The 13434-nt window shown below is 41.2% G+C and overlaps 1 protein-coding gene across 1 annotated transcript; it reads left to right on the forward strand.

Moving 5' to 3' along the window:
* Window positions 1-3197: 3197 nt before the first annotated feature.
* ASCL4 (achaete-scute family bHLH transcription factor 4) lies at window positions 3198-3913 on the forward strand. Its single transcript, XM_030553577.1, has one exon. The coding sequence runs from the start codon at window positions 3198-3200 to the stop codon at window positions 3759-3761; it is 564 nt and encodes a 187-aa protein (XP_030409437.1). The 3' UTR covers window positions 3762-3913.
* Window positions 3914-13434: the final 9521 nt, after the last annotated feature.

Here is a 13434-nt window from a genome sequence, read left to right on the forward strand (position 1 = left end):
AATAATTTTTGTATGTTTTCTGTTAGTCTCCTGTTGTATCCAAAATCGTGTAAGGCATGCCACCCAGGTGACTGCCCCAAAACAGAGTGCTAATATGATGATTTTGAATATTGCTGATGAACAAAGAAATAAAGAATGGTTAATAGGTGGAGGCCAGTAAAATGTTGGTCATGGCGTGAGCTTGACCAAAAGGAGGGATTGTGAAAGTAGAATGAATTATATTGTAAAAATAAGAATGGATTAAAGAAATGTTGTATGTACCTTTAAGCAGAAATAAGAAATGTTGAAATACAGGTGCCAGGAAAAGAAACATTAGGCATAAACAAGGGTGCTAATGGCGAAACATTAACAGAAGATCGGTAATAGTTAGTAAGCAAATAAGATATGCATGCCTAGCCCAGGTAAACTTATCAGATTCTGCTTCCTTTGTTATCTTGTTAAGTGCTCGCCCTTTTATCTGTATAAATAAGATAGTTTGTGTCTTGCATGGCGCTCACATTATCTGGGTGTTATTAGCAGAGCAGTGTGCTTATAAAACAGAGTGGTCTAACAAACTGAGTCCTGAATCTAACTTTGACATCTGCAAGAGGCAAACTTCAGCCTGAGAGAATACCATTAGTTTGTTAATATGATAATCCAATCAACAAAACTTGGCAGCACATTTTCACTTTTCTCATGTTGCTGAAGCAAATCATCACCTGCCAGTGTGGACTCTGATATGCAACTGGCTTTTCTGATCATTCAAATCAATATTTCATCTATGATCATTTTATATTTTAAAAGAATTAAGAAAATGGATTTACTTTAGGAAAATCGTGTATCCCTTTAACATAGGGGGGTTTTCAGTGCTCTGGGAACTGTAGGTGAGTGGTGTTTACAGTAAACACTGAAATAAAAGTCTGATGGCAACAAACAATGTTTGTGTTACTGAATTGAAATATAATTCTGCCTTTTGAACATGGCTAGACACTAGGAATGGTTTTAGAGACTCCAAAGACCATCCAGGATTTTAAACAGCAGCAGGGAATTTTTCTGAGCTTTTAAAGGTACACTGTCTGTTTAAAATCACATAGCTTAAAAAATAAGTGCCAGTTCTGTGTTGCTAATGACACATTAAACTATTTTAAATGGAAGAATTATACAAATCTATTTCCATTTAAGCTGTTTGCTTTTTGAGTTGGACAACGACAACAGACCATTCAGCATCCCATTTGTTTCTAGAGAATCTTAGTCCCTAATCTAGACAATACTGTAGTGTTTGAGTCACAAAAGCCACAGGGTGAGGTTTAAATAATAAAACAAATAAAACCCCGACTATTTTCATTTGTTAAATTAAAAACAAATCATGAAATCATGGCTACGCTAGTGTTTGCTGAGAGCAAAAGCTGTTATGGTGAGAGTTCCATTATGACCCAGTGTTTTCACAGATGTTAAGACCAGAATGGACCTTTATGATCATCTAGTCTGCCCTCCTGCCTAAACAACAATAGAACCTCCCCCAATAATTCATGCAGCAAGCCCATGACTTTTGTTTGAGCTTTAGCTTATCTTTTAGAAAGACAGCCAGTGTTGATATAAAATGTTTTCATGCCTTATGAAAAGTATCATTCTAATTCTAATGGATCACTTGATGAGCACCTGTTCTGTTCGTTCCCTTTGAAGTATCTGGCACTGGCCATTATCAGGATACTGAGCTAGATCGGAACCTTTGGTCTGACCCAGTATGGCTGTTCTGATGTTCTGCATTAATAGTATAAAACACTATGGCCCCAGTCCTCTGGGCTGGTTGAGCTGTGCTGAGTGTAGGACCCAGAGGTGGAGGAGTGGCTACATGCCACCTTTGTGCTTCCCCAATTTCTGAGGCTTCTTGGGGCTGATTCTGCCTGTGGCATAAGTCAGGGCAGCCTCAGGACTGTTTGCAATGGTCCCCAAGTCGAGCATACTCTGAAAATTAAAAAACAGGCTACTTTTAAAATGGTTTTTAGGATTGCAAAATAACCTCATACAAAAAGCCAAGCATACTTTTTTAAAAGTGCATATTGATATCACTACTGCCAGCTTCAGACTCTGCACCAGCACATGCATATTTCTTGACATGGGGAATTTTGTTCACTTATTTAGGCCCAAATCCTTAAAGGTGCTTAGGAACCTAACTTTCACTGATTTCACGGGCCAGAATCTAGCCAAACATGTTGTAACAGCAGCACTGCCATTTGGGGGGCAATTTAAGGGTTGGGTTTTTTTTTGTTTTGTTAAGGCAGGTGGTCCTCACCAGAGATGATCAGACCATTTTCCATCAGACCAAAATTTCAGTGAAAAACAAAAATTATGAACATTTTCTCAAAAAATATATTTTGAATTTTTGAACCCAGTTCTCCTCAGAACTTGCTGGAAAAGCTTTCTTTTCAACTGAAGAAAACACCAAGAAAACACTGATTTCCTTTCTTGGAGGCACATATGTAATCTTGATGTGAGATGACTTGCAACCACAAGAGAGCACTCTTTCCTTTGATGATCTCTCAGCCTTCCTAGAAAGCTAAAGAGATACCATATAAGTTTTGCATACTGCTGGGGAACCCGCTTCAGTTAGATTGAATCAGCAGAAACAACAAAGGCTGCAGATGTATTTTGGATTACAGTGTGAAAAGCCTTTGGCTAGTTTTTCAGCTGACAGGAGATCTTTGGTTCCTGAGTGGGAGGAGTTCTGCCAAAACTTTGAAGATCCCTATAAACTTTGGAAATTACCCATCTTTTGGAGACAACTTTATCAAAAGACATTGTGGGTTACAATACAAGAGAAGTGTTTAGAGCCTGGAAGCTTGTTTATGTTTGGTATTAACTCTATGGATACACTTTCAAGCTAGAAGAAAAAGAATACAGGAACCCTCTTATTATCTTTTGAAAGATGAAGATCAGAGGAAATGCTGGGTTTAAAGTGTGGAATGATAGTCCTAAAAGCCGGTCTATAAATTAGATGGCATCCTGCCTCTATAAAAGATTGAGGAGTAGAGCTGATTTTCAGTCATATAGTGGATTTCATGAATTGTTAGTTTTGCCTTTAAATCTGGACATAGATCTCACCCACAAGAACGGAGCAGACTGTGGGGCAGAGGACCCCAATACAAATGTTTCCTCCATGCATGGATTAATGCAAGATTTGGAAGCCAAATTTGAGATTAAAATTGCACTGGTAAACAATGGACAGCAATAAAGATGCTGGACTATTGAATGGGATGTTATTCTCAGGAGCTATGTCCATGGGAAATAACCATGTGAATCCTCATGGGTTACCACTAAGAGAGCCCTTTGGTGTTCCCTTCCATTTCGATCCAAATTATTGGGACCAAGCCTACTGTGGTTATTCAGGTAGATTTTCCTACATCCCTTTCTCTGGATATGTAGGAGTCTATGACTATACTTTTGAGCCTGCCTTCATTCGAAAGAGAAATGAGAGAGAGAGGCAAAGAGTGCGTTGTGTGAATGAGGGATATGCACGCCTCCGAGAACATCTTCCCAAGGAGCTTGCAGACAAACGCCTCAGCAAAGTGGAGACCCTAAGAGCCGCAATAAATTACATTAAACACCTTCAGAGTTTGCTGGACTGTCAGCCATTAGGGTCTACCACTAAGGAAACAATATCTGCTAAGGAGGCTACAGTTGCTTCCAGTCCTGATCTAAGAAGGGAATGCAACAGTGATGGGGAGTCTAAAACCTCTTTACCTTCATCTCCATACAGTGAGTTTGAGGAGACTTGCATCTAGGAAACATCCTCTTCAGAAACAGATGCCTTCAAGACCAATCAAAAACTCTGTTATGGTATCTAAATCCACATGATTTTTCTACAGGTCAAAATGTATCCCACGAAAGAGGAAAGAGCCTGGGAAAATAAAGGTATCTTCAGTCTCTGAGAAGACCTTTTCACTGTTGCTGCATGCACGTAGCCTACAAGTGGTCTGTAAAGATACACAAATTCCTTTCAAATTTCCTCAGTTGTGTTTACTAATTGTGGTTTAGATTATTAAACTTGAAACAGTTTTTAAAATCTAAATTACTCTTCACCTTTTATGCTGTTGGATTACTGTTTGCATTTCACTCAGTGGGAAAATGAAAAAAGATTAACCAGGTTTGGAGTTTTTTCCTAGTCAGGTTTATTTTCTAGTTTCCATGCACTGATACAATGATGCAATGTTTGGTTTGCAAATATTGTGGTTGAGGGGTGGGAGGGAAAGAGGGTGTAAAAATTAGATAACATATATTTCACCAACATTTTTAAAACTCATGCAAAATTTCTATTAATATTAGGTTTTGAAAAACAAATGTTTAAAAAATGAAATCTACATTTCAGATTAAATCTATTTGGCAATGTCCTTTTTAATGCAAGCTGATGGTCCATAATTAGGATGCTTTGCAGGTGTGAGTATGTGAAGAAAATTTGGGACTTATTTTAAAGAATTGCTCTCAGCAAATGGCAGACTGAAATTTCCATCCTAACCAACACTAAATTAATGTGCTAAATAGAGTTCTGTAAAATCCCAATCAGACAAAGTAATAGTGATGAAATTGTGGTGAAGACATCCACCTTTTCCCTGTGCACCTTCATTTATATAAATTGTATTTGAAGACAAATGTTATTGATCATGACATCTATTTGATGGTTGGAGGTAATATGCATGGAAACATACTCCCGCAGTGGTCATGTACTAGTGTCTACAGAAAGGCTGAAATATATCAAGCTACATTCATATGAAAATGTGGGCATTTTTCCTTACATTTAAAGTACTGTATTACTGTTTAAAACAGACTTTTCTAAAATACATACCTCAAGCTCTACAATATATATTTAATTTGAGCCATTGTCACTCAAAAGGCAATCAGAGTTTTTCTCCAAATCTCTCAAAGTTCTTTTTTTCATCATTTACTCCTCTCCAAGACCCTGATTCAGCAAAGAACTAAAGTATGTGCTTAAAGTTACGCATGTGCTTAAGGGATGTGTTGAACAAGACCCAGAATGTATTCTCTCTCTTCCCACTCCAAATGAGCTACCCCCCAACTTTAAAATAATACCAAAATAAACTTTCAAACTCCCCTCCTCCACAACATTTCCAAATTTCTACGTATGGGATCACTTTGATTTGATGGTTTTCTCTCCTTATCTCCCTTTCCAGATACCTTGAGTGAAATCCTGAAAATGTTCATGTACAAATATGAATGAACATTAGTGCTGGTCAGATACCTCAAAACATGTCCATGAATATTTGCTTAAATAAAAAAATTGAATTAACTCTGACTGTTTTTATTTTCATTTTTTGTGGAGATTAGTGAATGAGAAATGTTCCCAGAAACTGAATTTTCAGGGAACAGGGGAAACTAGACTCAAGGAGCTCAATTTGTTTAGCTTAACAAAGAGTGGGTTAAGAGGTGACCTGATCACGGTCTGTAAGTACCTACAAAGGGAACAGAAACATGGTAATAGAGGTCTCAAAGCTGTAACAAGATCCGATGGCTGGAAGTTGAAGCTAGACAAACTGAGACTAGAAATAAGGTACACATTTTTAATAGTGGAACAACTTACCAAGGGTTGTGGTAGATTCTCCATCACTGGAAACTTTTAAATCAAGATTGGAAGCTTTTCTAAAAAAATACGCACTAGTTCAAACAGGAATTAATTTGGGGACGTCCTATGGCCTATGTTATACAGGAAGTCACACTAGATGATCACAATGGTCCTTCTGGCCTTAAATCTATAACTCTCACACAAATTGACAGAAAGCAAATGTTAAACTCAGAAATATGAATAGTTGCAATGTAAACCTGTTAAGTGTCCTCCTCATTCAATTAGGGAATGAAAAAATGATTATTTGACATATGTATCCAATTAGAACTAACCCGCACAGCTCTCATTTCAAATTTTGTATATTCCATATTGATTTCTAGTAATGAGCTGCTCGCTAGCAATTTAAAGATCAAAATTATTCAGCAAATAATTTTAAAGAAGAAAAACATTTGGAGATACAATCATCTGTCTATGAACAATTCACAAACAACAAGGAGCTAAAATTGGTTCATGAGTTATTTGCTATGAATTATTCACTCAGCTCTAATAGTACTAAAAAGCACTGTTAAAAATGATAGTGAAGCACTGAGGCTTAGTCCCCTGCTCTTTATATACTGGCTATGTTCCCCTTTTGAAGCAGGGCTGCTTCCAGTTTCCAGACAGTGCACTTCCTGCTGCTTGGGCAGTTCTCTGTAGGGGTATGGATGAGTTTCCAGAGTTGGAATACATCTTTTCAGGTGTATATGTTTTCATGTTTATCTTTGGTGGTGGAGGGATAAGGTAGTAGTCTGAGAACAGGACTAGGATTCCAGACTTTCCTGGCTTCTACTCTTGGCTTTGGATATTAAGGCCATGTCTATACTACAGCGGCAGAGCTATGGTCCTGAAGTATCATAGTCTAGATGCGTTCCACACAATAGATTCACAGAGTCTAAGGCCAGAAGGAACAATTACGATCATCTAGTCTGACCTCTATAACACAGGGTATAGAATTTCCCAAAATAATTCCTAGAGCGGATCTTTTAGAAAAACATCCAATCTTGATTTTAAAATTGTCAGTGATGGATAATCTACCACGACACATGGTTAATTATTCTCACCATTAAAAAGGTACGTCTTAGAATTTATCTAGCTTTGTAACCTTCTCTTTGTTAAGATAAAAAGATTGAGCTCCTTGAGTCTATAAATCTTTTAATCATTCTTGTGGCTCTTCTCTGAACCCCCCACCCCTGTGTTTATCAACATTCCTCTTGAGTTGTGGGGTTTTTCCTCTGATGCAGGTAATCCAGATATCCAAGAGGTAGTAGTTAGGTTGGCAGAAGAATTCTTCCATCAACCTACAGTAACTCCTCACATAAAGTCGTTGTTACATTGCTGATCAATTAGGGAACATGCTCGTTTAAAGCTGTGCAATGCTCCCTTCTAACATTTGGCAGCCACCTGCTTTGTCCACTGCTTAATGGAAGAGCAGCCTGTTGCAGCTAGCAGGTGAGGGCTTGGAACCAGGGTGGACCGGCAGCCCCCCCTATCAGCTCTCTGATCCCCTGAGTTCCCTGTGCAGCAGCCACCCAGCAGGCTAGCAAATGCAGCTATCTCTCCCCCCCCACTTCCATTTGCTGCTCCTGCCCTGTACCTTGGAGCTGCTCCCCGAGCCGCCTGCTTGCTGTGCGGGGGAGGGGGATGAAGGGGGCTAATGTCAGGGTGTCCCCCCCACTCCTACACCCCACTTACCATTTCTTCTCCATATAGAGCAGGGTGGGGACTCAGATAGAGAGAGCGACAGAGAGAGCCTGGGGCAGCAGCTGCTGTCTCAACTTCCTGATCCAAGACAACGCCCTTAAGAGTGGGTCAGCTTACTTAAAGCGGCAGTGTGCATTTCTCTGTCTCCCACACACAAGGTGTGTGTCTGTCTCTGTCTGTTAATCTATCTACCCTCCCCTCCATTCCTGCTGCCTTGTAGAGTGAGAGGCTACATTAACAACGTGTTAACCCTTGAGGGCTCAGCCGAGTGCTAGTTAATCATTTAGCACAGGGGTTCTCAAACTGGGGGTCGAGACCCCCCAAGGGGTCACGAGGTTGTGGGGGGGGGTCATGAGCTGTCAGCCGTCACCCCAAACCCTGCTTTGCCTCCAGCATTTATAATGGTGTTAAATATATAAAAAAGTATTTTTAATTTATATGGAGGGGGGTCGCACTCAGCGGCTTGCTGTGTGAAAGGGGTCACCAGTACAAAAGTTTGAGAACCACTGATTTAGCAGCAAGGCATTCCCTGGGAAATATCCCACCCTCTTTCACCCTCTAACTTCACTACCTCAACCAAGCTTCACAATCACCATCGCTGTGAACAGTATTAAATTGTTTGTTTAAAACATATACTGTGTGTATATCTATGTAATATATAGTTTTTTTGTCTAGTGAAAAAAATGTCCCTGGAACCTAACCCCCACCCCTTATTTACATTAATTCTTATGGGGAAATTGGATTCTCTTAACATCGTTTCACTTAAAGTCACATTTTTTCAGGAACATAACTACAACGTTAAGTGAGGAGTTACTGTACCTGCATCTATGAGGGGATTAGGTCTATCTAACTACATTGCACATGGTGCAAAATCTTTCTCACATCCCTGAGTGATGTAATTAGGTTGATCCAATTTTTAGGTGTAGACCAGTCCTGACTCCCTTTGAGGCCTCAGACTAGAGATTTTAACCCTCCGTCCTCAGTTTCCCAATCTGTACAATGGGGTTTGTGATTATAGAGGTGCTGGTTGTGACTCTATAGTTAAGACTGTTGTGTTTTTCATGCAAACCTTTGTTATCTAAGAATAATGCCTATTCACCTATAGTACCTCATGTGGAGGCTGTGAATCTTAATTGTTGTAAAGTGCTTCAAAGATTAAAAGCATTGTGTATATATATATATATAAGTATCATTAACAGTGAAATCAATCCAAGCCAATAAACCTAAATATGGACAGAATGACCATGTTATCTCCTGGGTGGAGGGTACTGGATAGAATTCTAAAGAGTTTTTCAAATCACATTGTACCTCAAAGGCCTGTATTGGGGACTTCGCAGAGCCAGCCCCAAGCCCCCACACCCCTCCTGGGTTTTCCTGGCGTATAAAGAGAGTGCTGCATGCCTTCCCCTCTGTGGCCAGCTAGCTCTGCTGGGCAGAAAGGGGGATGATGACATGGCTCTTCCCCCTCCCAGCTTCCTTTCAGGTGGCTGGTGACCCAGGACATGCTAAGAGAGAGCAGCAGTTGCACTCGGTAGAGCACAGAGACTGCATGTGAACACGACTCCCTCCCCCCCGCCACATGAGCTAGACGCTGACTGGGCCTTCGCATTGTTAGGTGGCTCCATTTTGTTACCTGTAAATCTTTAATGTTCTGCCCTCAGAAACAAACCCTGGGTACGGGAAATAATACTGAGAAAAAAGACCGCTAGGGTTCAAATCAAGTGAATTTGTTGCAGAGAAACTTTTCAATAAGTTTGTGATCATAGTTATTATTATTGTTTTCAAGTTGGATATTTTACTCCTTTTAACAATTGTGAAGCCTTCTAATAATGCCAACCAGACACAAAAGATTAAAGAATTAAAATGTAATAGCCACCAGTAGATGATTATTATTTATGAAGGCTGGAAATGAACTGCTAGTTGGGAATGAAACTCCTTCCGTGGAAATACTGTACTGGGAAAAAAGATCCTTTTGGGACAGAAAGCTCTGTATTTTGTTTTCTCACAGTCCCTGTTCTCATACAAGTATTGTGCTTTGTTTTAGCACAAGGAAGTATGAGATTGCTGAAGAATTCCCAAATACAAAATACAAAAATCTTATATGTAACAATGTCAACAAAATTTTCTAATGAATGCTACAGTTCAAAAGCTTTCCTAAGCTGCACCTGTCTAGACAAAAGTTTTCTTCAAAGCTTCTAAAGTGTATCATTATCAGACTTTGAAAACAGAGGATGATTCAACTTGTCATCCTGGGAACTAATGTTTTAATAAAAATGTTGAACAGAAGAATTCTCTTCATTTGATGCAATTACTGTTTACAAGAAAGACAAGTAGTGCTATCCTTAGGAAAATGCTCAACAACTTTAACAAACTTCTGCACACCAAATGCATCCTCTGTAATCTTTCTATCAAACATGGAAAAAGAACGTTTGATGCCCCCCTACTCCACCTCCTCCCATTAAATTATAAATCCGTTTGCTCCTTGATATTATCACAATTTTAAAGATGTATAATCTTGGCCATGGAATTGCTTTTAATCCCTTAACAGCTATCTAGCTGAATTATTCAATCAAAGCCCATCCATACTGCTTTCATGTTAATTACTCAGTGTCAACAAATGTTCAGAGGAAAACATAAGGCACTATAGGAAAGTATACTTCAGACAGTAAAGCAGTCAAAGCCAGTTATCTCACTGGAATAAGTGAACAGGGAGCATATGCTTAAAAAATAACTCCTCTTTCCCTCTGTCACTGAGAAATAAAGGAAGAAGAAGAAGACCTGAAACATTATAAGGGGGAAGACTCACAGCTGGAATTGAAGTCAACAGAATGATGCCAATTTATACTTGCTAAGGATCTGGCCCAATAGGTTCTGAAGTTCCTAAAAAATACAAAGTAAGCACACACACTTTCTACAGGTTCCCAGTATAACTACCAGCCTATCTGCAACTGACAAGCAAGGGAATGAGGCATGAATACACTGCAGAAAAATGTAAAGCTACACAATCATTATTAGACTCTTGGAATGCTCAACAATTATATAGTGTGGAAAATTGATACATCTCAAAGCTCTTTACAAAGCAAGGTAAGTAATATTCTGTACCTAACTGAGGCCTTGCCAATAGGAGAAAATATATTATAAATATATCAGCCATCTATTTCTCATATGTTTCATTCATTCTCTTGGACCACAGCAAATGTGTCCAGTGATGGTCCTTTGGATCAGAGTAGTTAGAGATGGAAAAAAAGCTGTTAGATCAGCATGCCCATCCCCCTGGAAGGACAGACTAGGGGGATCTATGATATTAAACTGACGCCACACCTGGAATCTCCTCCATATGCCGGGCTCCCATTGAAGTCCATGGGATGTCGAGTGTGGAGAGGCCACAGGACTGGGCCCTTGGCTCTTGTAAAATCAATCCAGTTTGCCAACAATTCTTGTAATTTTCAGCAATTTGTGGATGATGGCACTGCTCCGAAGAGGCTCCAAGCTAGGTGTTAGCAGGAAAACAGAACTGCACTTCATGCAGCAGAAAACATGCCCCTTCCAAATACTGATGGTCTATGATCCAAAGCTCAATAAAGTCAATGAGAGTCTTTCCACACTCTTCACTCTTTTGAGGAATGACAGGATCACAATTTTTAGCACCAGGGAGGACTGCCCCTCCTCATCCACACACATACTCCTGTGATTCAAGCCAGTGGTGTCTGAGCTTTTTAAAGATAAAACACTCTTAGGGCAGGCGATTCCTTTGGCTGCATGGTTTTATCATTGATCATTCACTGGCCTTCCCCAGTTTACAGCACATGAACATTTTCTTTTAAAGAGCCAAGTCAAGAGCTGGGACAGGAGAAAAGAATTATGAGGTGCTAATCACTGTGTAGGATTCAGTTCCACCAGCTTAATCCAGCAGTCCTGGGTGCAGGCAAACCTCCCACTGAAATCAACTGAGTTTTGCCTGTGTGAGGACTGCAAGACAGGGCCCTAGTCCAAAGCCATCCTGTCGCACTTTTAATGTGACTAAGGATAATGATGCTTGGTTGCCTTATTCTGCATCACCAGGACTTGTCTTGCCCTGCCCTGACTAGGCAACACTCGCTCACACACCACTGAGAACTGGAAAGTCAAATTGCTCCCCAGAACACATGTGCTATAAGAGCAGTTGCTTACACCAAAGCCTGGCCTGAGGGTTGGGCTGAAGGTTTTGGATTCTAGTTTGTCAGTGAGGTAAACCGTAGGAACTGAAATCTCCACCCAACACTTTACAAGGCAGAGCGCTTGAAACAGAAAGCAAATCTCATCTGCTCTGGGAGTACATGTACGTGTAGAGTTTACTGGATTGACTTCAAAGGAAAAGTAGAGACCAATTCAGCACACGAGCTGTTTCTTTTAAAGCTAGAAAGATCAGCTTGTTTGGCTTCTCCTTGCAAGCCCCATGTTAAGAAAGCCAGTCTCTGGGGCCCTGGAAAGGGTTTCATTTTTAAAAACATGTCTCTAGGCCTTTTCCTTGCAAAGGCAGTCTGGACAACATAAGTCTATGTAACTGAATCAAGCCAATTGCTAGAGACCTGCCTGTGTTGAGGTTTGTTGCAACGGTGTAGCGACACTGATGTAGCTGCCTCGGTGGATCAGTTTAGATGTTCTGCATCAGTGTAAAATGGGTTTTACACCAGTGCAGCGTGTTTACACTGGGGAAGGGGGGCATTGATGTAGCTGCACCAAAGAAGTTACACCAATGGAAAATCCTCTAGTTTAGTTAAGCCTAAAAATTAAAAAAAGAAAAAAAAAAAAAAAAAAAAAGCAGCTGAGCTACAATTCCCACAGCAGGAAGCTGTAGGGACTTAAAAATCCCTTCTCTCTCACACCATATGATTGGCCCTTCCAGATCTATACATGAAGGAAACCTCTACAGGCAGATCTGTGTCTCACAGATATGCAGAAGGGCATAGAACTGACGGAATTCTTTTTTAGGAGGCGGAAAATGAAACTGATGGATTTTTGTGAGGAGTGGAGAGGGAATTTTACACAAGGAATGTCACCCATGTCATCAAATGAAATGTGACATTTTTGAGCCAGCCCCTTGTTAAAACGTCAGCAGTGCATCACAGTAGCTGCACAAAATAAAGGATATGGGCAGAGTTGGTTCTGGCTCCAAGCTGCAACAAAATTCAAAAGGTGTTTGCATCCAGGTTTGGTTCAGCTTTTTACAGAAATAGAACTGAGCCATGAAGTCTGGATCACGCTGGGCTTTGAGCTCCTTCACATTTTGGGAGCATCTGCATCTGGGATTTTGATTCCACTGAGATTCAGCCTGTGGGTTGGGAATAACAAAATTTGCCAGAAGCTGGGAATGGGCGACAGGGGATGGATCACTTGATTTTGCCTGGGCTAGATGGACCTTTGGTTCTGACTCAGAATGGCCGTTCTTATGCCTGTATTTTGAGAGGCGCGGGGAGTAGGGATCTCATTTCTTACAGGGTGTTTTCACAGCCATATTCTCCTGACTTTGGAGATAAATAAAAGACTTTGCTCCCAGGGCTGTCAATCATCAGCACTGAGCATCAACCAACATCTTCCATTTGCACTTTCCTTAGTTACATATTAGATGGTTGACTAGATGTGGCTCTTTGCTAGGGTTGCCAACTTTCTGATTGCAGAAAACCAAACACCCTTGCCCCACTCCTGCCCTGCCCCTTCCCCGAGACCCTGCTCCTTCCCTGCCTCTTCTCTGAGGCCCCCACCCCCTGCTTATTCCATTCCCCCTCCCTCAGTCACTCAATCTCCCCCACACTCACTCATTCGCTCATTTTCACCGGGATTAGGATGGGGGTTGGGGTGCAGGAAGGGGTGAGGCTCCTGCAGGGGGTGCGGGGTCTGAGGTGGGGTTGGGGATGAGGGGTTTGGTGTGCAGGAGGGGGATCTGGGCTGGGGGGTAGGGCTGAGGGGTTTGGAGTGTGGGAGGGAGCTCTGGGCTAGGGCAGGAGGTAGGGGTGTGGGACAGGGTGAGGGCTCCAGCTGGGGGTGTGGGCTCTGGTGTGGGGCTAGGAATGAGGGGGTTGGGGTGCAGGAGGGGGCTCTGGGCTGGGGCCGAAGGGTTTGGAGTGCAGGGGGGTTGTGGGGTGCAGGTTCTGGGAGGGAGT

This window comes from Gopherus evgoodei, chromosome 1 (assembly GCF_007399415.2).
Source record: "Gopherus evgoodei ecotype Sinaloan lineage chromosome 1, rGopEvg1_v1.p, whole genome shotgun sequence".
NCBI lineage: Eukaryota > Metazoa > Chordata > Testudines > Testudinidae > Gopherus > Gopherus evgoodei.